Source organism: Rhagoletis pomonella, unplaced genomic scaffold (assembly GCF_013731165.1).
Source record: "Rhagoletis pomonella isolate Grant_MI unplaced genomic scaffold, Rhpom_1.0 Rhpom_scaffold_00013, whole genome shotgun sequence".
Lineage (NCBI taxonomy): Eukaryota > Metazoa > Arthropoda > Insecta > Diptera > Tephritidae > Rhagoletis > Rhagoletis pomonella.
Window position 1 is genome coordinate 10,940,263 of NW_023458567.1, and position 21,996 is coordinate 10,962,258.

Here is a 21,996-nt window from a genome sequence, read left to right on the forward strand (position 1 = left end):
CATATCGTTACCTTAATATAGAAAGGCCCTAACTCATAGTCGTTGAAATACAAAATTTCGTAACTAAGTAAAAATTCAAAATTCCCTTTTGATTGATTATGATGCATTCATCGAATTCTAAGTCCCCACATCATTTTAAGTAATACAAATTTTTAGTTAGTTACGGTTTTTTTTTGCATTTCAGTTAGCGCCTTTCTATATTAAGGTAATGGATATGTACATTCACTCAATTTGTAAACTTTCTCCAAATAGCCCATTGCATTTACACGCAAAATTACTTTCCATATGGTACATATGGCAAGCTTAGTCAACCGACATGCACCAAGTGTTAATTTCTTTGGAGGTTCTCACGCTGGTCTCATTCGTGTTCTAAAATCAGTTCTTTGAGTTATACATATGTACTCATTCGACATCTATTTATAATTTTTGCAATTGATAATTATTGTTAACTATTTACGTTTTTAAATTGGTACAAAATTTTACTTTTTTATTATGTGTAAAGCCGATTGGCGTTTCAATAAATAAATAAATAAATAAATAAATATGTATGTACATACATATGTGCATGCTCTTATACAGATTTGCAAAAAAGAAACCAAAATCGGGTTTTATTAGTCATTGTTGGGCTTATTTTATAAAGTGAATTTCGCAAGTAGGATAGTTTATCGAAGGTAAGCGCCAATGAAGTTTGTAGTGAGGAAATTATTTTTGAAACAACTTGAAGGATCTTCAAAATTGGTTTAAGATTCAGGACTTCTGTTATAAGTTTGGTTATTTTCTTATTTTACACGAATTTGGATACCGACAAATGTGGACATGCATTCAAATTGCTTTGAAATTTGTAACTGGATCATCATTGGCGCTTGGTAATTATCAATAGTAGTTTAAACTACATCGATTATTGGGCACATTGAAATATTTAAAACTATCAAAAATACCGTAATATAGAAAGCCGCTAACTATATTTCTTTCCGAATTCAGCTTTGTAGAAATGTGGAGGCATTGCTCCTTAAGGACATGATGGAATTTGAAAAAAAACTACTACACCAATAAATTAATTTCAGTGACTATTAAAAATCACGGTTTAGAAAAAATTCCCAAATGAAAAACTTTTTTTATACAGTTTTGTAACTACTCTGTAAAGAAAAAAATACCTTTCTCTTTTAAGGTAACAATATTAACTTATCGCACGTTTAATAATAAAGAAAATTAAATCAAAATTTATTTTTTGGAGATTTTAGCATACAATTAAAACGGATAACTATGTCCAGTGTAACAAATAACTAACTCGCTAAAGAAGGGGAAGATATCTCCTGTAATAGAATAGAACCCAGTAACTAGAAAGCTTTTGTTGTAGTTTCTTTTTTCAAAATCTTGAAAAAAACATCTTTATGCGCTTCTATAATTTTTTTCTGTCTTGTTTCTAGCGTAGTGAAATAATAATAATAATAGTATATTGTTTCACTATGGTTTCTAGCAGCCATAAAGTAAAATTTACAATTTACAAAAAACCAGTTACTTGGTTCTGTTCTATTGCAGAAGATATGTATGTGTCTACGTCTGTTTTTTTTTTTTGTTTGTATATGAGTTGATCTAACTTTGATTGAGTTTTCTCAAAAAATTTATAATTATTTTCTATATGTAGATTAAATGTGGGATATTTTATCGAATATACATACACTCACCAGAATATGTTTCCGTACAGTGTTCTTTTTTTTAATATTTGCAATGTTTTTGGTAATGAATTTTTGTCGTTAATTTTTAATAGAAATATAGTTCATTCTGCATCAAATGGCATATACTAAATTAAGTTTTTACAAAATTTAGGAAAAATCGACAAATTCTCAAAAATCAACGGTAGTTTATAGCCACTTAAAACTTGTACTTTATTATACTGAAAATGCATCAACTACAAAACTGCATACTCAAAAAAAAATCTAAAAAATTACAGCACTGTTGTTATTGCCTAAGGAGCCCGTCTTCGTTTTTTCGACTCTTGACTGATAAGAGTTTTTTTTTATTTATTATACTATTTATTGTCAAAACTATTGGACATAGTTATATTTGGAAAAGGCTATAGTGAACAATATGCATTTGAATCATATCCATGCTTTAAAACCTTTTTTCTACTCTTTTGCAGGTTATTGTGGAGAAGGCGCCCAAAGCACGCATTGGCGATTTGGATAAAAAGAAATATTTGGTACCATCTGACTTAACAGTTGGCCAATTCTATTTTTTTGATTCGTAAGCGTATACATTTGCGCCCGGAAGACGCACTCTTCTTTTTTGTCAACAATGTAATTCCACCAACATCGGCAACAATGGGATCTCTTTATCAGGTAAAAAAATAAAAATTGCCGATTATTTTGTGATCTTTGTTGTTATATAATACCTATTTCCCAGGAACATCATGAGGAGGACTATTTCCTGTACATCGCCTATTCCGATGAAAATGTTTATGGCAAAAATTAGGGCGCATTTACCTATGGGAGGACGGACAAGTTGGCAGAGCAGCATATGTGAAGAGATTACTGTATTGCAAAGGAAAACAAAAAGAAACATTTGAAAATTTTATGTGGATACACATATGCTATAATGATTTAAATACTTTGGGGTGTATGAAGAAAATTTTAGTTTAGATAACTCGATGGAAAAATCAGAATTGATGAAATTCTCTTCAGCAAGATATGCGACAGAAAATTTAATAAATTTCAAATATGAATACAACAAAGTATAATAAAATCAATATAATATGCTATATGTATATAAATATATATTCAATAAATATATATTATATATATGTACTAATTTACGAATGTAGCTCTAAATATTAGTTATAAATGTTTTAAGCCGATTAAATTTACATTTTATGCGGCATCTTTTGTCTACACTATCATTGATTTAGCCTTTTCTGTTTTAATTGGAAAATTAATTTTTAAACTCGAAATTCCACCTTTTCTTGTGTAAAACATTGTTGAATTGAATCGGCCTTATCGGGAACTCCGTGTGAACAATTTTCCCCAAAAATTATAAAATAAAACAAGAACAACTTTTCCCAATTTGTTTTTGTTTTGCTTGTAAAATCTTGTGAAAAATTTATTTACATGGAATTGGCGATAGAGCTGAATGTTTTTTCTTAATCTCTTGCACGTACATATAAGTTCGTTTCTATTTTGGTATTTTGGCTTTTTTAAGCCGATGTAATGGTTTTTTATTTTTAGAGTTGATGTTTTGTTTTACAAACGTAGTTAAGGTTTTGAGTTTCGAAATAAAGCAAATTCGTGGCTTACGATATTCTTAAAATAATTAATGGGCTTTTTATTAAGAGTTCAACGGTCATTTTTTAAACAATACTGCGAACAACCAAAGCTGGTTGCAAGGTATTTCAGCCTTCACGCGGTATTATTTATTTTAAAGGGTTAGGGTAAATGCATCCCAGCAATTAAACACATCTTGGTATTTATGAAGAAAAATACAAAGTAGGTATAAACTAATGCGTGTTAAATCTTTACTTTACTAACCACCGAACACGGTATTATGGTAAATATGGGGGGTTCTAATAGATGTCTATATAAAGTTTCAAAACGCTGAACCTTATTGATTTAAGGAATTTGTTGTTAAATTACCCTTCTAAAATTGTTCCAATTTGTTTATAGTACGTTATTTATTCATTCAATAATTTATACATACATATGTATGTGGGGCTAAGGCATGATTCAATAATGATAATAATAATTGAATCATGGGGCTAAGAAAATTTCTTCCAAATTTTAGTCAAATACAAAACTTTCGGAGCTTATGGCAACTCCTCATAGCAGCTGATTGTCAATTCGCTCGATATGTCAGTGCTGTCATTGCTCTACCTTCTTTCTTTGTTTGATTTGTTTGTAATTATCTTTCAACTGACATTCGTGTTTTTTCGGAGTTCATTTTTGCGGTCCCAGTTGATGATGAATTTTGCGCTGGGTTGTTTGTTTTCGATCCTTGGCAGTGGATGGAATTGTAGTAAAAATTTTATTAAATGTTAAATAACGTTGTAAATACATGCAAATTTGAAAACGCGTAAAGTCAAATAAATTACTGAAAAAGGTGACGGAAAGCAAACAAACAAAAGCTGTAACTAACTTCGAATTACCAGAAATCTAAAAGGTAAATGCAAAGTCATGTGTTACGATAGTGCTAATTTGTGAAACAGCACGAAAGCGTTTTCCTGTATTTAAATATAAATACATATTAGGGTGTTTGTTTGTGGCCTAAAACTATTAATCTGCATATATATGTTGTTAAATATTTTGTGGTTACTGGTTTTTACCGATTTCGATTACGTGTTAAATTGGAGAAGTATCGTGAATTAAAAACAGGCGCGACGAGGGTGAAAAATTGATTTTCCCTGGGTTTTGTAACCTTACAAATGCCGGAGTTGTTGGATCACCCGTAAACTATATCTGATATGTACAAAGTTATATTTAGGTATGTGTATTTCCTCCCTTCGTGCAGTAATAAAATGCACTAAAGCAAGCTACGGTGAGTCAAGTAGACCGTTGTTAAGCCGCCAAGGATAATCTTTGGCGTAGTCACGCTAAGTATGGCTCACCATTATTTTTCTGAAGAGCTCTTGCAAGTCGTGTTTTCTGTATCTGCAAGCAAGTGCAAGTAAACATTGTAAATTGTTACCACGTTGCTGTTGGTGACGCTTGCTCGACAAGCTGCAATGTATGCAGTTTTATATGTACCTATGATATGATACCTATGTATGCATGCACGTAGCTAGACATTTTACTAAATGATTATCGAGGGCGGATCGTGTAGAACGGAAGAGGTGTAATTTTAAATATATACATACATACATCTTGCTTTGAAGGTGTGGCATGCTGATTGTGAGGATGCCATTAGTTTACATCTTAGGAAATCGTGTTAAAATTGGCATTGGCAAAATATTTTTCGAGCGTCCGCCAAATTTTCTGCCTTGTACATACATTCCAACGCGCATCCATGTATAGATGAGCCTTGATACATTCGTAGCATGTCTTACATGTGCTAACGGCCCAAAAGTGCCTCTCATTTGTTAGCCGCTGTTCGTTAATTTCGAGGCCGTTTTGGTTTTGTCAATTTATAGTATGTATTGCTGCTTCGCTTCACTCGACATATACATAGTATGTGGTTTCGTCTCATTGGTGCGCCGGTATTGCATGATGATCTCTTTTACAATTGTATTGTTTATTTAGTTCTCCTCTCTTTGCCACTAAATATTATTTTATGTTATATTGAGCGATATTCATATATTAGGCTTACTATTAAAAAACTTAATAAAAAAGCATTATATGCAAACCATTGTGTCACATGCACACACGATGGTTTGTCGCCTTGCATAGTCACTCTTGTTAGTGTGAACTATTTAGTTCAATCAACATGTAGGGCACCTCATTTGTCTTATTGAAGCACCAATTTTTGGCCAATGTAGCAGAAAATTTACCAGCAAAGCAAGGCATATATTTAAATTAAATACGCGCAGGGTAGGGACATAAATAAGTTCTTTGACGTTGGTGCTGTTCAAAGCTCATTTTCCGGCTGATTTTACCCCGGCAAGTACTAGTGGTGCTAAAACGGCTACAAATGCTAGGATGTCTGATACGCGCTATTCTGATTTTTCGCTTCGCATGAATCATTTTACCTCTTGATGTTGAGCAAACTTAGTTTTATATTCATTGGTCATTAGTTTTATCTCCAAATGCTGATATGTATGTATGTATATACGGAAATCCATATGTCGGCAGCGGGTGATGTACTCAATGTATTTAATAAGAAGCTCTTGAATTACGATATCACTTACAGTATTTTGTTGCAATTTGTTCTGGCCGTAGTTCAACAACCGTCGCCCTTTTAATTTATGGTCAATAAAAAATATTTTTGTCGTTTATTAAATGATTGGCTTTTGTTGTTATTGCTACCCGATTTTTGTTATTTCCAACGTTGGTGCTAGGCAGTGCGTTTTAAATATAGTAAAAGTTCAAAGTACATCCCTCGTAGTGAAACTATTGGTTTATCACATATTAGACAAAATATCTTTCCCCCTACATAAAAAATATTCACGTTCTTGTCCATAAGTTTGTTTTTAGATAGTAATTCATACGTGCATAAGATTATGACTATTAATCAGATAAGATGCTCGTCTGTACATTAGTTAAATTTGCTCAAACTAAATAAATACATACATATCTTAATTTGTATCTGAATTTTCTGTTTTTTTTCCAGCGCTGCTTGCTTTCCCTTCCTGTCTCACTATTCTTTCTGCATCAGTACTCTACTGTCTACTGCTCACAACGCTTTTTTGTGTTATCACTTAACTAAACACTTAACACTACTTTTCAACATTTTCGATCCACCTGCCTCTGTGAAATATTCGAATCTTAAATGTCACAACATTCGAAGAAGGATACGCCAACCAGCCGAAATCGCAAACAGCAGCAGCAGCAGCAAAACCAACAACAAAATGCTGACAGTGTAAAACAAAAGCCGAATGCTTCGGGCAACGCAATTACTGCGCACAGAAAGTCTAATGGCGGCACTCCTTGGACGAGTAGCGGCGCTTCGCCTTTTGGTGGCAGCATCACAACATCCACCTCTGCTCCGTCACTTATACGCAAGAAATCACAATCCAAGTTGCAAAAAGAAAAGGAGCGCTCCGAACGAGAAGGGATTGTGTTGTGGCGTCGACCCGTACAAACGGTGAGATATTGTGGCTTGGAGTTGGCCACGCTAGTGCAAACGAATGGCAAGCGGTACGTTTTGTGGTTTTCAAAATTTGTTAATATTTTAAGTAAATTCTTACCTTATAGGTTACTTCAACAACGTGGTCTACTCGCTGCAATCTTAGTTTTAGGTATGTTCCTCAGCTTTATTTGTTACCTGCCTGGCCCACACCAGATAGTGTTGGACGTTATACGACGCAATACATGGTTCATCATCTACTGGACTGGCTTAGGTGTTCTCTCTTCAGTAGGATTGGGTACCGGATTGCACACATTTTTGTTGTATCTGGGACCACATATAGCCAGCGTAACACTTGCTGCATACGAATGCAATTCGTTAAATTTTCCAAGGCCGCCATATCCAGATGAGTGAGTCCGCGAAATTTTGTAAATTAAAACGCCACGCTATATCAATTTGTGTTTCTGTTTAGTATTATCTGTCCGGAGGAGCCATATGCAAAGAAACTACCAAATCTTTGGATGATAATGAGTAAAGTGCGGATGGAAGCGTTTCTCTGGGGTGCCGGTACTGCTTTAGGTGAATTGCCGCCCTATTTCATGGCAAAGGCAGCGCGTTTATCTGGCTACGACCCCGATGACGCTGAGGAGTTGGCGGAATTTGAGGCATTGAAAGCTAAACGTAATCAGAAAAATTTAAGCTTAATGGATAAGGGCAAGCTATTTATGGAACGTGTGGTAGAACGTGTTGGATTTCTGGGCATTTTGGCATGTGCTAGTGTAAGTACAATTCAAAAAAATATACATAATATCGTAATAGCAAAGACAAGACAGCATTAAACTCAACCAATGTTCCTTTACAGATTCCTAATCCACTCTTCGACTTGGCCGGTATCACATGCGGTCACTTTTTGGTGCCATTCTGGACTTTCTTCGGTGCTACGCTCATAGGTAAAGCCATCATCAAGATGCACATCCAGAAAGTATTCGTTATTATTGCCTTTAATGAAGCGTTAATTGAACGCGCTGTCGATTTGCTTGGCAAGTTGCCCATATTGGGCAAAAAACTGCAGGAGCCTTTCAAGGGTTTCCTCAACAACCAAAAGAAACATTTGCATCGCCAACGACAGCCCGCAGCCGAATCTGGTAATTTATTGTCCAAGGTGTTTGAGACGTTCGTCATTGGTATGGTCTGCTACTTCATAATCTCGATCGTAAATTCATTGGCGCAAAACTATCACAAGCGACTACACAAAAAACATGTGAAAAAGATGAAGAAGTCGATAACAAAGGATTAGGAGCCTGCAAAGAAGACAGGCGAAGCGTCGGCAAAGGGGTAGATCCGCCGCTAGATAAGGAGCAGGAAAAAGTTAAAAAAAAAAACAGCCGGAGCATATGTGACTGAATTACGTGAAAGTGGTAAAATCCCAGAGAAATATGAGTAGTAAAGAGATGAGCTGCAAAATTTGGACTTTATATTCAAGTCTAATTGCCTATACGTCTACTAATGTTGTGTTTAGCTAAATTCCTAATCAAAAAGAGATAAGCAATCATCGCAATGGTATATTAAATAAAAAAATGGACCATCATCTGCGCGAATGGTTAAATGGAAACTAAGATGATTTAGTTAATATTTTTATTTAAATTGTGAATGCTACCTTACTTTAAATTATACAAAGTGTGTTTATTGAAGAAACTACGAAAACATAATAAACTAGTCCTAAATAATTTGTATGTATGCATGTACAAAAAACTAGGAAGAGCACATCGTGTGCAACCCCAATTTATTTAACATTAAACCTACTACACATGTAAGAATATGAGTGTGTTTTGTGTGCATTTATTTTCATGTTAACATGAAATGTATTTTCGAGTACTAAGAAAATGGAAAAGGTTGAATAAAAAGTAGTGTAGAGAAGCGGTGGCGTATAACAAATAAAAAAAAAATTAGAAATTGAATAAACAAACAAAAATTAGTTTTAGATGCGTTGCTGTTGTATTTTAGCATTAGTTGCGTGATAAATTTTTAATTAAAATATAATAGATTCAAAGAAAAATGGAATAGTTAATATAAGTACATATACATTTGGCCAAAAAAAAAACCTAACACAAAAACCCCAAAAGCGAAATAAAAAGACATTGCAAAAATTAAATGAAATGAGAATTCACAAAGAGTTAAAGAGCGCCAAAAAAGGCTTTGCCAAGAAGTTGTAAGATTATAAAATTCATGTAAATTCAAGTAATAAACTATGTAATGTGAAATATTTAATAAATGATAAACCAAAATTGAACATTTGCATACTATAAAAATAAAATAAATGAGTACATAAAAATAATTGCAGTTTTATTAATATGCGCATACGAACAAGGGTATAATTTAACATTGCTATATTATTTGGTTAGAAATCTCCGATCGTTTGGATCAGAAATGTTACTATATTTTTAAGGTACTAGTTGTGAACGTTAACTAGGGATTTAAGAATCGGGGATTAATGCTTAAAAGGTTCGATACCATATTTTTCACCAAATTTTTGTTTTTTTAGGAGATTTTTTTTACCAGGTACGTTATTTGATCAAAAATAATGATTATTTTATGATTTTTTTTATTTATTTATTATTTTATTTATTTTATGATTTTTATTTTTTCGCTCATAGATAAGAATTGTTATTAAGTTTTATTTTAGGTTTATTCGCGTATTGATAGTTTTTGATAACTATCAAAATCTATCAGATTTTCGTGTTCACGTACACAAAAATCCAGCAAAGTAGGGGAATTGAGAGACCAAATTGACATTTCATTCTAATGAAAGCTGCTAGTTTCTGCTGGAAAAATTTTTGCCAGCAAGAAAAACAGCTGATCAAAGTAATCTGTTTTCAATTTATGAAAATATGGAAATTTATTTTAGATTTAGATGTAGATTTATTATTAAGATTTTTTAAGTTTGAAATAACTTATTAGAAATGCAAATGTATCGGAAGAAAGCAAATACTCATTTACGCATGTTTGATTAGCAAATTGCTTTAGGAAAACTTTAAATTTATATTCTTTTCATGTTTTCTGTTTTATGCTTTTGCATGTAAACAAAATTTCGATCAGCTGTACTAAAAACTTGCAAGTTTTTGCTGGTTTTGCGTTCGCGTACTTTTGCTAACATTTCTCTCTTTGAGAGAGAACAGATAAAAATTCATTAGAATTTTGCTGCTGACAGTTTGCTGCTGAAAAAATACGCGAATACACCTTTTTTCACTTAAGAATAATGATCGTTCAAAAAACTCAAAAGCTATACCAGCATAATTTCTGACGTATCCTTTTCAGAAGCAGCGATAGCCGATTAAAAGGAAAAAGTCCCAACATTTTTTGGTCAAAATTGCAGTCTTTATGACCTTTTAAATTTTATAAATAATTTTATATCTGCGAAAAAATAGAACTCAATAATAGTTATTGTTTTAAGCGAAAAAATATTGATTAAAGCAGCTTTAAATTATTTTACTAACAAAACGACACGGCAAAATCAAATTTTTTTCTGCGTATTGCACCAAAACATTTTTTTAAGAGATTAGGTCATAAGTAATTAAGTAATTTCTCCGTTTTTCGAAGTTAACCTTCGAAATCGAGAAAGGGGCCTTCGAAGTTCGAAGTAAGACCTTTGGTAAAAACTTATTTTTAATTATTGGATGTAAACAACTAAAAAAGTAAAAATATAGACGAATTCATTCTTTTGCTCTTATTTAAACGGTATACAACTTTTTTTTGTGCAAACTATTATTGCAGGTGTTATAAGGGGTCAAAGGTCAGAGATCATCGAAAAATTAAAAACCGTATCTATATTTAAAAAATTTTGACCTGATTGGGGGTTTTCTTCAGATTTGCATATTTTTAAACCTCGAATATAAAAATTTGAGAAAAACACTCAAAAGTAAAAAATACCAATTCTTTCTATAAAAAAGTGATTTAAATAAAAAAATACTCATTGGTAATATTATTGAATACTTTATTTAAATAAAATAGAAATTTTCCTTTAATTTTATGTATGACTTGTTATGTAAAAAATCAAAACACATGGTGTTTTTATCAAATCAATCGCATCAGATGTTGAAAAGAAATTGATAATAGTTCTCTTGGATTAAAAAATGGCCCTCAAGACTATGAAGTCAAACTGCAATCGAACTTTTTTTTTGTGCAATAATATAAAAAGAAGTTTGTTAAATATAACTCTAATTGTTGAATATCACTATAAACATACACCTTCTTCCATATAAAAAAAAAATTGTCGAACATACTTTGCATGGAAAAAAATGCGGAACACCGTCAACAAAAAAATTGCCAAAAATCAACGGTAAGTCAAAGGTACTTCAAACTTGCACTTTCTTATAGTAAAATTTAATGGGCTACAAAACTGCATACCAAAATTATGTCTAATATGCAAATAAAATGTTAAAAGTTTTGGTCAAACATTGTAGAATTTTCACAAAGACTGAAATTTGGATTTACTATATGCTGTTTGTTAAGTAATCAGCTATACAAACTATATAATAAACATTAAATAAACTAAAGAAAAATAGCCAAGACTTTCTAAAATGTCGCGTCTCAGTTTTTATGTGGTTCACTGTATATGTAACAGAAATCAATGGCATAGAAAAATATAAGAAGACCATGTGCCTTGATTTTTTAAATAATAAGTTACATACATATATATAAAATTAAAGATAATTTACAGTTTTATTTAAATAAAGTATTCAGTTGTATTACTAATTACTAATTTTTTTGTTTAAAATATATTTTTTTTAATAAAAAAAGGTATTTTTGCTTTTAAATGTTTTTTCTAAAATTTTTATATACAAGGTATAAAAATATGCATATCACAATAAGAAGAGGGTTTGATTACTTTTTTAATTATGACCCAGCCAAGTGCTGTACAGTGTAATGATTACCCTCCCTTTTTTACGTTTTTGTTGTCGGCGGGTACAAACATATTTTTTCATACATATGTGTATCTAACCGCTCCAATAAATACTAATACCTAATTATAAAAAAAAAATACGCCTAACAATGAAATTAATGCAGTAATGGCGCAGCCAGCATGTGGCTTTATTATTGTTAAGATATCCCACAGTAAATACTAGTGACAAGTTATGACTAATAAATCAAAATAATTATACCATCTACTACAACCATGTGTATGCTATACAGTGTGTCAATTTTAATGCATAAAACATATGGCAGCATATCGATCGTCCTGTGCAATAACGACACAATTCAAATTTCTAAAAATAAAAACAGTTACTACTGTTAAGTGGCTCATGTCTCGAATCCTTGTCGAGCCCATGTCTAATCTTTTGTTCTTACTTTAGCAATCCTTGCTACTTACTTTAGTAAGGGGTGTAAATGGATTAGAAAAGGATTTGAGACAAGAGCCACTAAACAGTAATAACAGCTTTTATTTTTTGAATTTTGAACTGTGTTATTAATGCAGAGGACCATCGACTAATGTTAAGTGGCTGATGCCCCTATTTCTTTTCTAATGCTTATTACTTACTTTAGTGTACATATGTACGTGAAAAACCGCCTTGCAAATAAAAAAATTTAAAAAAATTCATTCCTCAAATTAAGCGTCCATCTAAATTAGTCACTCAACAGCTCAAATTAGCCCGCAAGTCGCCCAGCACCGAAACCCCAACAGCGCCACCATTATTTGGTTATATAAATAAATTTGCCTAAGGAACTTGTTAATTATAGCAAAGTCACCGAAAAGTGTACAAAATTGTACGCTTTTTTCACTTAAGTCACAATTGACGGTTACTTTTGGCAACGTTTATTTCGGGTTGATGCGTGCGATGCGTCCAGTGATAAGGATAATAACTAATATACATGTGCAGTAATTTTTGTTGTAAAGGAGTCGGTATTGCAAGTACATACATAGATGCATACATACAATATGTATGTACATAGCAGGCATATTTGTATGCGGTTAAAAAGGTTAAAAACCACCCTCTATTTCGGGTAGCCGTCACGCTTCAAACCAAACCAGTCTGTCTGCATTGTTGTTGTAGGCACCCCATCATGCCAAGGGTCTTCATCTAAAGTGATAAAGCGATAAATTGCTTAAATTTATCAGTTTATCGGCATTCTTTCATGAACACACCTTGGTTAATAATTGGACAAAATTATTTATTATTCAACTTGTCTGGCTAGTTACGTTTCATTCTTACCTCGTCCATTTTGCTAATTTGCTTTTTATGTGTTCGTAGCAAAATCGAACACCTGGCAGTCTGTCAGGATTGCATTTTACTGAAATTTATACGTTTATCCACCCAAATCGTTTGATAAAGTGATAAACTTTGGTTAAATAGATGTCCTTACAAATTTTGACAGTTCATTTATCAAAATTATAAATTTATCATTTTATCAAGTTTGTCAAGGGTTTATCACTTTTGATGAAGACCCCTGCTGTGCAACTGAGTAACCGACTGTCAAGGTAGTAACGGGTGATTTTTTTGAGGTTAGGATTTTCATGCATTAGTATTTGACAGATCACGTGGGATTTCAGACATGGTGTCAAAGAGAAAGATGCTCAGTATGCTTTGACATTTCATCATGAATAGACTTACTAACGAGCAACGCTTGCAAATCATTGAATTTTATTACCTAGAAAAGTTGGCAGAAAATCCGCTTTTTTATCGACAAATTTTGTTCAGCGATGAGGCTCATTTCTGGTTGAATGGCTTCGTAAATAAGCAAAATTGCCGCATTTGGAGTGAAGAGCAACCAGAAGCCGTTCAAGAACTGCCCATGCATCCCGAAAAATGCACTGTTTGGTGTGGTTTGTACGCTGGTGGAATCATTGGACCGTATTTTTTCAAAGATGCTGTTGGACGCAACGTTACGGTGAATGGCGATCGCTATCGTTCGATGCTAACAAACTTTTTGTTGCCAAAAATGGAAGAACTGAACTTGGTTGACATGTGGTTTCAACAAGATGGCGCTACATGCCACACAGCTCGCGATTCTATGGCCATTTTGAGGGAAAACTTCGGAGAACAATTCATCTCAAGAAATGGACCGGTAAGTTGGCCACCAAGATCATGCGATTTGACGCCTTTAGACTATTTTTTGTGGGGCTACGTCAAGTCTAAAGTCTACAGAAATAAGCCAGCAACTATTCCAGCTTTGGAAGACAACATTTCCGAAGAAATTCGGGCTATTCCGGCCGAAATGCTCGAAAAAGTTGCCCAAAATTGGACTTTCCGAATGGACCACCTAAGACGCAGCCGCGGTCAACATTTAAATGAAATTATCTTCAAAAAGTAAATGTCATGGACCAATCTAACGTTTCAAATAAAGAACCGATGAGATTTTGCAAATTTTATGCATATTTCTTAAAAAATCACCCGTTATGTACATTAGGGTGGCCTTAAATTTATTTCCTCCAGCCACCCCCCAGATCTGAAGAATTTGAAAAATAAGGAAGCACGTATTTTTTTTTTTAAATCTTAATAAAATTAGTTATTTTAAGCACGAAGAGCACAATGGACGTGTATAATTCTTCTTTGCATTCTACTCGATGTTGTCCGTAGGTTTGTGGTAAAAAATTTTGAAAAATAAGGTTGCCCGATATTTGAAAGTTTAAAATTATTTAATGGTCAATAAAATATTTAAGTCTCTTTATCAAAACTAAAAGCGTTTGAAGATATTTAAAATTTTTTTTGAACGGGGTTGCCAACTTTATAAAAAAATAGAACAATGATTTAAAAAAAATTAAAGCATATATATTTTATACCACAATACGGGTAGCACACGAAAGGTGTACGCATAAGCTTTGGACTAGGTAATTATGTCTTTGGTTTGAAACTCATATTTTACTTAACTGCATGTAGCATGATTTGAAAAATTGTTTATTATAGATAAATGGCAACCCTATCCAAAAATATATGTGAATTTAAGTATGTATTTTCAAAAACCTCTGCTGGGAGTGCATAAACCTACCATTTGATACCCATATTGTGGTATTAAGTTAGCTTAAATTTCTAAAAAATAGCCGTTGTTGTATCTTTTGGAAAGGTGGCAACCCCGTACAAACATGTTTTAAAATCTCTTCAAACGCTTTAGCTTTTAGATGAAACTTAAATATTTTATTGAGCCCCTAAATAATTTTTAATTTTCAAGTATCTGGCAACTCTGCTTTTCAAAATTTTTACCACATTGAGCTGTTCGCGCATGATGTGGTTATGAAAACATAAAATAACTAATTTTTGTATATAACAGAAAGGATTATCGGTTATTAAGACAAACTTAGTGAAATTGTTAAGTGAATTAAGCGTCATAGTGTTATTTTTTGAAGACTTCTTAAGGGAAACAGTCTTATTCGATGCAAAAATATTTATTTTTAAGGATTTTATAGCAATTCTACGAAAAAATTTATTTTCCCGATGTAAAATATAAGGGAAAATTCGAACCCCCAGCCCGGGTAAATTTTACCAGATTTGAAAAAAAAAACACGTGTCTCCTTATTTTTAATATTCTTCAGTTATGGGGGGTGGCAGCAGGAAAAATCAAAACAGTTGATTTTCCTATGTATTTTTGAGCACCCCTAATGTACATATTTATGTATTCGTAGCAGCATGGAAGCATGCATTGCTACCGGATGCTCTGAAGCAGCTAACTAGAAGGGGGCCTGTACAGTGGGGATATTCATAGAGTTTATTGAGACGACGGCATTCGTTACGTTAGTTTATTGAATGTTATGTTATGTTATGCCGTGTTATTTTATCTTTTGTTATTCTATTTTATTTAACTTAATTTTAATGCAATTTTTTATATTATTTAATTTAATTTTTTTTTCAATTCGTTCATATATTTCGCTGTATTAGGTGAACAAACCTATCGTTACTCTTTGTAATATGCCTCCTGTTATCCGTATTCGTTGGAGACACGAACGTGCTATGCCAACATGGCCGAACATTCATGCACATTTACCCCCACATTTACATACATTCTTACATTAGTGTTTGTGTGAATGACAGCTGTTTCGCCTTGTGGGGATGATAACGCACGCATACAATTACACTAAAAATCGTAGTGGGGTTTTTGGCACTAAAGCGATAGTGTTTCATTATGACAAAGATTTTCTTGTGTTACTCTTGTTGTTGTTGTTAATTTTTTTCGGCGCGTTCAAGTGCGTTCGACTGTGCAACAGGCGAGTGTATCGTCGGCGGCTCAGACTGGCAGCACTCCAGACACCGATTGTTTAGTTAGGCACTCAGTACATTGCCGCCGATTGAAGAGGGCGTATCGCAGACGCCAAATAGCGGAAAAATAGCAGAAAATGAGCAGAGAAGTAATAAAAAATCGCCAAAAATAGCAAAGAATATGTTAATAAGTAAAATGTAAAAGTAAATGTATGGAAGAGCTTTAAAATTATGAAATTAGGCGAGCAAGTTAGTGCTACTAATGAAAGTTTAAATAAAAAATATGATAACTTAAATGAAGTTTTGAAAAGTGTGAAACAAGTTAAACAAAAGATAGTGCTGGATTTAAAAGATTACTTAACCCTTCCACTGTGCGAAATACGCATTAGTTCGTATGTATAATCTACATGCAGCAGTATCCTTTTTGCCTGCACCAGCTGTAGCTGCGCCGAAAAATATACAATCACTTGAGTAGACGCATACATACAAAAGTTCATGAGTGTGTGTATGTTTACGTGTGTGTGTGTATGCGCGTAGCTTGCGCGATAACCACTTGTGAATATCGAGAAATATGTATGTACTATTTCATGTGAATTTTCAAGGCAAATATCACACAGCACAACAAAAATTCTTGAAAATACTACAACAATAGCAATAAAAATTTGCGCAAAAATATACCGCACGAAAAAGTACGTATACGCAGTGGAGTGTGCAGCAGCAGGAATAAGGAAAGAAAAACCGCTTCAAAGGCTATTTATGTGTAACTGACAACAGTTAACAGCAATGCAATGACACATTGTAGCACAGCTGCAACAACAACAAAAACAATAAAAATATAGACAATAGTAAATTCCCATTGCCGCCAACGCAACAGCAGGCTGTCAGTTATTTACACTGCTGCTGTCGCCGTAACCGCCAACGCCAACACCACACTTATCGTTGCCATTGCTATCACTCCATTGAATATTGTTGCTTATTTACACTGAAGGAAATGGATTTTCAAAGCCACAACAACACAAGCGGAAATAAGTTTGTCTGCCCCAGCGACAGGCAACTGGCATTGAGAGCAAAGTAAATATATTTTGGAATTATTACAAATGAAATATATACACACATACACATTAGACCTCATTAGACCTACCTCAGCAGCAAAGAAAAAAGTTAGCTGTACATCGCTGTGTCTAAAGTATTTTTGCAAGGCAATTGCGAAATGTTGTTTTTTTTTTGACCGAAACTATATTTTTCGGTGATGTCTACACATCGATGGCTGAGTGGAAGATCGACCTATCTTGGCAGGCAGTTCGAAAGCGACCTATCTCAGAAGGCATTTTTTTTCGAAGTTGCCTTGCCCAAATATTTTACGATTCGAAGTTGTACGGCGACCTTTTTTTTGATACGGTCTAATGTACATACATACATATAAAGAAATATAGTTATAAGGTAATTTGTACATTTGCAATTCAATATGCGTATAATTTAACCGAATGTTGAAAAATTAGTTCAGATACTATTACATAACTGAATCCCAGACAATTAATTAAAGCAAGGAAGTCACGATTTTGGAATTGTAAAGTTTGCCCAGTAAGCAATATGTACAATTATTTGATTATAGCTGCAGTAAATTTCCCAAAGTTTGAATTGTGAACATATAGTTTGAGTTTATTTATTATTAAAAAATCGATTTGGAAAAAGTAACATCCTTAGAAGTCTCTGAAAAAATGTCGTAAAAATAGAATACTGAAGTCATTAAGAAGACATTCGGAATTAATTGACAAAATGTTTTGTATTCGAATCTTAAAAGAAAACAATTGTTCTAAGCTCATTTAATTCATTTTAGTTTAATTTAATGCAACTTAATTAAATTTTATTTTATTTTATTTTATTTAATTAGTTTAATTAAATAACTTTACTTGAATTAATTTAATTTAATCTAAATTTATTTTATTGTATTGTATTTTAATTTAATTTAATTTAATTTAAACCAATTTAACCTAATTTAATTTGATTTAAAGTCCTATCATTTCGATTCACTTCAACTCACTTAAAATCGTTTAACTTCATTTCATTTCCTTCCTCTTTAGTTCATTTCAATTCATCTCATTCCCTCTCACTTAATTGCATATAATTTGAATTGATTTTATATAATTTAATTTCACTTCTTTTCACTTCACTTCATTTCACTTCACTTTACTTATTTTTATATCACTTTCCTTCCATTCCACTTTATATCTCTTTATTTCACTTTATTCCCTTCATATAATTTCATTTCATTTCGTTTCGTTTCATTTCATTTTATTTTACTTAATTGGATTTGATTGTAATTAATTTAATTTCGCTTCTTTTCTTTTAATTTCATCTAATTTCCATCCATTTCCTTTCACCTCATTTCATTTCATTCCACTTCAGTTCATATAATTTCACCTTATTTCCATTTAGTTCATATTATTTCATAATACTTCATTTCTTCTTATTTCAATTCCCTTCTCTTCATTTCATTTCATTTCACTTCTTTTCATTTTAGTTAATTTGATGTGATATTATTTTATTTTACTTCATTTCATCTAATTTTCTTTTATTTCATTTCCCCTCATTTTATTTAATTTCATTTGGTTACACTTCACTTAATTTCACTTCCTTTAACTTCTTTTCACTGCGTTTCGTATCATTTCGTTTTACTTAATTTGGTTTTATTTTATTTCATTTCATTTCACATTTAATTTAATTCTATTTTGTAAACTTTATTTTCTAATTTGATTTAATTTTGTTATTCTTATGAGATCAAAATTGGTTACCTTCAACATAACTTGCTTATTGGGCAGCACTCTTGTTAGCAATTTGGTAGTTTATGTTTATTCTTTTATAAGGTTTTTTTTTTGTATTTTTGAATAGCCAGTTCTATTTTTCCGATCTTGAAAACAACCAACAAAAATATTAGAGTTAATAAGTGAGCTTGAATTTTAAACCTTGGGAGCTATTTGCTTCAGAAATACCTATGTGGTTTGAAGCTAAGATCTTCAATATGTGCGTTTGCATATACCCATATTTACATTACGCATCCATATTTGTTTCAAAAACCATATCCGCTTGTCACAGCGTGCAGCTGACGCAGTCAATGTATATCTACATACTACTTACTTGATTGTATGCAGACAATTCACTCGATTTCATGTATTGTTTTTGGATTTTTTTTTTCTTTTGCAATCGCCATTCATTCTGCCCATCCCGTGCTGTCGTCGCAGTGTCGTCATTTCAATACTTTTTACCATGAGTAAAAGTGAGTTTGTGTGCGACCGCACGTCATTTGCCGTTTTGCGGTTATAGCAAACAAAATGAAAATGTGAAAACAGCGGTATGGTGTTATAATGAATATTATGTGTGCCAGCGTAGCAATGGCTCTCATAATTAAATCAAGTGTCCGTGCCACGCGGTTACGCGACACCATTACAAGAGTTTATACTTCCCCTCAAACAAAGTAGTTGCGCGTAGGGATTGCAATTAAAATTTACTACTCGAATAATGTAACAAATGATTAATTGAAAGCCAAAAAATTGCAATTAATTAAAAGATATTAATCGATTAATCGGCATTTTTCATTATTTTTTATTTAAAAAATTCATAATGCCGGTTTCAATATGGTAGCCAAAAAGATTAAAATCGATTAGATTCACTTAAAAATTTACAATCGAAGATTATTAAGGTTGAAGATTATTAATAATAATAATAATACTAGATTGGCACTTACACATGTAGGTGTTTCCATGATGTCGGACGTGATATTCGTACGACTTAAGAGTAAAATAAATCATACGAAAACGGAAGTCACTTATAAAACGAATTTGCCGTTGTGTAGCTTTTATACCTTCCTTTGGTTGACAAAAAAATTAAGTTTTTCATAACCTTAATACGAAATTTATAGTTATAAAGTTAAACGCATTTACTTGCATTTTCGGTTTACTGCTAATCACTACACCACAGCGACCACGAATCTGAAATCAGATTTAAAAAATTCAAAATGGAACGGAAAAGTTAAAACGTGCATACATACATGGCGTATGAAATTTCTCTGAGTTACGCATACGCCACGTATTAACATGTGGTTCCAAGATGAATCCGCCATTTTGAATTTTTAAAATCTGATCTTGAATCAAAGACCTCAAAATACCCCGAGAAAAACGGTTCAAGTTAATCGGATCGATTTAAATTTTTTGTCCGCCATATTGAATCCGTCATATTAAATATTTTAAATTAGGCCCCAGGTTAGTAATTAGAAACCCCAAAAACATAAACTTCTGTTGCTGTCTTTTGTTTACTGTAGGGTTCTCCAGAAGCCAATAGTTGTAAAGAGAAATTTAATTTACGGTTAGTTTAGATGCCATAGTTCAGACGCCATAAGGAATTTTTCAAAACGCCACACTGCTTTCAACCTTAGTAGTTGTAATTTGTCTCATAGAGTTTTGACCAAAGAGCAAGTGAAATTTTGAAAAAAAAACGCCTTCATTTCTTCCCATGACTCAGCAGTGTTCCGTTTAAAATCTAAAGCTTGACAATTCAAAGAGTGTATCATTCCTCCATCGCCTTTTGAAACCGAGTTCACGTAGTCATTAACGAAACCAGTGATGTGGTTTGGCATTGTAATCAGTGGTGCGACTTTAAGAAATTGCAAAGTTGTTTGACTTACAACCAGAGTTATTATTATTATTATTATTGTTGGCGATAAAACACTGCAACCTCAGGATCTATTGTGCCCCTTCATGGATTTATAGTGTATCTATTAATCCAGTATCCGAGAGAAACTTTAGTATGGAACCTAAATCTACGGATTTCACTTCGCCCTCGGTTATTAGAGGTCCACCCAGGTGTTTTTTTGTTTGATCATCAGTGCAGGACACCCTTCTAAGATGTGCTGTGCAGTCTCAATATCCGTCCTGAAAAATCTGCATCGCTCCTGCGAGTAAATTCCCAGTTTAGTCAGGTTATAGTTCAGCCTGCAATGTCCTGTCAGGATTCCTGCAAACAATTCTTAAGTTATTCTTGGATAAGCTCATACATTCTTTAAAGCGTTTTAGGTTATATGTATGTTCCTTAAGTGCTTTGGGTTGCCCTAGACCTGGTCGATTATGCCACTAGCGGTTTCTGTGAGCCTCTTCCTCTAACCGGATCAGAGCAGAGAGTTTCCTAAGTCACAGACGGGCTTTGGGCCGATGGAAGGGGTTGATGCTTCTTTCATCGCAAGTTTATCGGCAATCTCGTTTCCTTCAATACCAATATGTCCCGGAATTCAGAGAACGTAAACTCCATTTGTCAGACCAAGAGTATTCAGCTTGTTAAGGCACTCCATCAACAGTTTATATGGTACCTGATGAGTCCTGGAGACCTTGATAGCCGCTTGACTGTCAGTCATTCTGAATGTTCCAGCCTTTAAAATAGACATATGTATGTTTTCCCAAGGGTTTCGAGTATCTTGGCTTCGGTCCAACTACCATGGTAATCATGTTTTGGTTTATCGGATATGTCTTGGCACTTCTTTGTCAGAATATCCAACTTCCTACGAATAAGAGACCCTTCTGCTCCGATATTGGTACCAGTCATCCTTAGTAAAGCTCTATTCACCTGAATCTGTATGTGACTATGAAGGAGGGGTAAAATCTAAAAGAACTTCCAAGGATGCGGTTGGACAAATTCTCATGGCTCCAGTTATGCATACACAGGTCAGGATTTGTATCTTGGAGAGCGCTTTGATTGTGTTCCAAGTTATGTAGTTCTATTAGCCCAGCGTGTTTTCGAATTTCACCCTGCGTATTATTACAATGTCCTCAGTGTACCCCTGGCAAGTTAGCCCAGTATTTGTTAGTTCTTGGTGCAATCCATCGACGACTATGTTCACAACCATGGTTACCTTATTGGTAAATTTTGAAATGAGATTTAGTACTATTGTGATATGAAAAAAAATGTTGTAAGTGGCAAAAGTGCCCTGATATTATACTTATAATTTCGTAATTAATCGATTAATAGTTCGATTAATCAGAACATAAATAAATTTTATTAATCTTGTCATCCCTAGTTGCGTGTTCATTAGACGACAAACTGGTATGTATTGTATCTG

The 21,996-nt window shown here is 33.2% G+C and overlaps 3 protein-coding genes across 3 annotated transcripts in view; all 3 read left to right on the forward strand.

The window, feature by feature from the left end:
* Positions 1-3,306, forward strand: part of LOC118748774 (gamma-aminobutyric acid receptor-associated protein) — a 4,872-nt gene extending 1,566 nt beyond the window's left edge. The window contains 3 exon segments of the mRNA XM_036483451.1: positions 2,141-2,233; positions 2,235-2,339; positions 2,404-3,306. Coding sequence (XP_036339344.1) covers positions 2,141-2,233; positions 2,235-2,339; positions 2,404-2,472 — 267 coding nt within the window. The 3' untranslated portion in view covers positions 2,473-3,306.
* A 641-nt stretch (positions 3,307-3,947) lies between these two features.
* LOC118748773 (vacuole membrane protein 1) lies at positions 3,948-9,040 on the forward strand. Its single transcript, XM_036483449.1, has 5 exons — positions 3,948-4,149; positions 6,253-6,779; positions 6,837-7,118; positions 7,181-7,487; positions 7,571-9,040. The coding sequence occupies exons 2-5, from the start codon at positions 6,412-6,414 to the stop codon at positions 8,003-8,005; spliced, it is 1,392 nt and encodes a 463-aa protein (XP_036339342.1). The 5' UTR covers positions 3,948-4,149; positions 6,253-6,411; the 3' UTR covers positions 8,006-9,040.
* Positions 9,041-16,054: 7,014 nt separating this feature from the next.
* LOC118748776 (rabphilin-3A) overlaps positions 16,055-21,996 on the forward strand; it is a 24,909-nt gene continuing 18,967 nt past the window's right edge. The window contains exon 1 of the mRNA XM_036483453.1: positions 16,055-16,964. Coding sequence (XP_036339346.1) covers positions 16,885-16,964 — 80 coding nt within the window. The 5' untranslated portion in view covers positions 16,055-16,884. The remainder of the gene's footprint in view (positions 16,965-21,996) is intronic.

Bases quoted from the DNA above. Each gene is read 5' to 3' on its own strand.
- LOC118748773 (XM_036483449.1), top strand. From the start codon at position 6,412: ATGTCACAACATTCGAAGAAGGATACGCCAACCAGCCGAAATCGCAAA. The intron at 7,119-7,180 runs GTGAGTCCGCGA...GTTTCTGTTTAG, and splicing joins AGGCCGCCATATCCAGATGA to TATTATCTGTCCGGAGGAGC. The intron at 7,488-7,570 runs GTAAGTACAATT...GTTCCTTTACAG, and splicing joins GCATTTTGGCATGTGCTAGT to ATTCCTAATCCACTCTTCGA.